This window comes from Mesitornis unicolor, unplaced genomic scaffold (genome assembly GCF_000695765.1).
Source record: "Mesitornis unicolor isolate BGI_N332 unplaced genomic scaffold, ASM69576v1 scaffold9417, whole genome shotgun sequence".
Taxonomy (NCBI): domain Eukaryota; kingdom Metazoa; phylum Chordata; class Aves; order Mesitornithiformes; family Mesitornithidae; genus Mesitornis; species Mesitornis unicolor.
In genome coordinates, this window is record NW_010195715.1 from 54,231 (window position 1) to 56,457 (window position 2,227).

The 2,227-nt window shown below is 40.4% G+C and overlaps 1 protein-coding gene across 1 annotated transcript in view; it reads left to right on the forward strand.

Moving 5' to 3' along the window:
- Positions 1-558: 558 nt before the first annotated feature.
- Positions 559-2,227, forward strand: part of LOC104543576 (DENN domain-containing protein 5B) — a gene marked incomplete at both ends in the record, with an annotated part of 22,498 nt that continues 20,829 nt past the window's right edge. The window contains one exon of the mRNA XM_010188218.1: positions 559-692. Coding sequence (XP_010186520.1) covers positions 559-692 — 134 coding nt within the window. The remainder of the gene's footprint in view (positions 693-2,227) is intronic.

Here is a 2,227-nt window from a genome sequence, read left to right on the forward strand (position 1 = left end):
TAATTTCAATCTTCCTCTTTGCACTTGCTGGATTATTTCTGTGGAAAAACTCTGTCCTTGAAATTTGATGTAGAAAAAAAATGTTTAATCTGCACACAGGACTTGTGATGTAAAAAAGATCTATAATGAATCCTTGAATAATTTATAATAGCTGAGAGGTGCTCATACTTTCTATTGACCGTAAGACAGATTCTAACAAACTTGATGAAAGGGATCTTCTGGCATGTAAGTAAAGATATCTCTAGATATTCAAGCTATAGGGGAAGACAGAGAATTGAGCTGGTTGCAGAGCCTTTTTCCATAAAACTCCAGCAGTAATTTTTCTCTTAATGATACATTTCCATGTGATAAATACTGAGCTGGAAGCTGTGTTGCAACAGGAGTGAGATTTTCTGAGGAGGACAAGATCCGACTGAACGTGTATCTTTTCTGTTTCTCTTTTTTAAAGTAATGCATCTGTTGGGAGTGAAAATGCCCTTCAGATTTCACAAGTAAAATAGCAAAGTGAAAGCAAGCTGCCCAGGCCAGCTCTCTCTGAAGCCTCACTGCTGTGACAAGTCATTATTTCTTCATTTCTTGCAGGAGAAAATTTTGACCAGAGTCCCTTAAGAAGAACCTTCAAGTCCAAAGTTTTGGCCCATTATCCTCAGAACATTGAGTGGAACCCCTTCGATCAAGATGCCGTCAACATGGTAGGTAGAGAAACTCTCTTCTCAAGCTGTTTTCTGACAACTTCAACTCTCAAGTGGCTCCTGGGTTGTTTACAACCAGCCCTCATGGTGTGATGTGATGAACAAGATGCTTCTGCTGGGACTAAGCACATCCACTAGGCGTGCTGGTTGAAAAGCTGTAGAGGAAGAGGTACTGGGAAAATACAGAATACTTTCAGGCACAACAAAAGTAAAATGCTGTGTTTCACTTGTTAGTTCTAGTTAAGTCTACTCCGTGATGAAACAAGTCTAACCACCAGCTCAGTGACTGGCTGAGAGGTGGTGTGGCCACCCAGGATACATAGCCACAGGTGGAATGGAGGCAAACCGAGGAATTTTTAAGATACAAATATCCATGCGAAATTTTTTACTATAAAAATCCTTGATGCTGCATATAGCAAGGGAGAGAGGAGTCTTTATGAAGAAGCTGGAACTTACCTAAACCACAGCTTTTGTTGAGTGGTCACTTTTAGTGGCACCAATGCATCTTCTGTGTATCTCTTTCCTCTTGGCTAAATTTGATGTGAGTTTGTCTGTGTGACTAAATCCCATGAACAGGGGAGGGAGGAGAAAACAGTTGGGGGCAGTGACAGCTAAAAGACCGATTATCCACTGGAAATTTTCTCAAAGAGTTGGTATTCAGAGGATGTTTCCAAAATCACCAAAACACTTGTTAAGCACATGTCCTGACAAAGACAACAGATTGAGCTTCCCAGTACAGAAAATGCTATTTGTTTTTTAAGTTCAAAGTAAACAGTTGTTTTAATAATAGCATTAAACAATATTACTGATTCCAGCTGTTTCCAAAACTGTATATTGGGTCTAACTCAAAATTGAAAAATTAGGGAACCCCTTCCCCCCAGTGTAGTTTAGATGTGCTTCACATTTGAGGGAGGGTAGCACTTACATACTAGCTACTTCAAACCAGAACTAACCTCAGTGTACAGTGTGGATATGAAGTCAAGAAAACCTCCTGGCCCTCCTTCTGATGGAGAAATAGGGAATACATTAAAAACCACAAGAAAATGGCTTTTGTAAATGCTGTCTGAATTACGTTTAGTTCACATTTGAAACTCTTCTGCAATTGTGAAGTTGTAGAACTCATCAAAGTTCATCCCAATTTCCACCAATTATTTTTTCTTTTTTAAACATAGTGCCAAATATTTAACATGGAAACCCAGAAGCATGAAGCAACAGTGATGCAGAGATCTGATACTCTGCTGCTGCACTTGCATAGAAAGGCAGAGATGAGCCTACTACCAATACCAGTCACTTCACCTGCTGACAGCTGGGATTTCTGTCCTCTGCTTCCAAATGTGCATGGATAGAGATGGTGTGGTATTTGGGCAGGTCTCCACATCACTTTGCATATTCAGAAGGCATGAAGGACTCAGAATGGTGCTTCATAAGCACAGTTAAGATGGTGATAACTCAACTACCAAGGCTGCTTGTGCCTTTTAGTTCTGCCTTTGAATTGGGGGTGTTCAAAGGAGAAGTGATGGGGGTTGTGCAGCAGG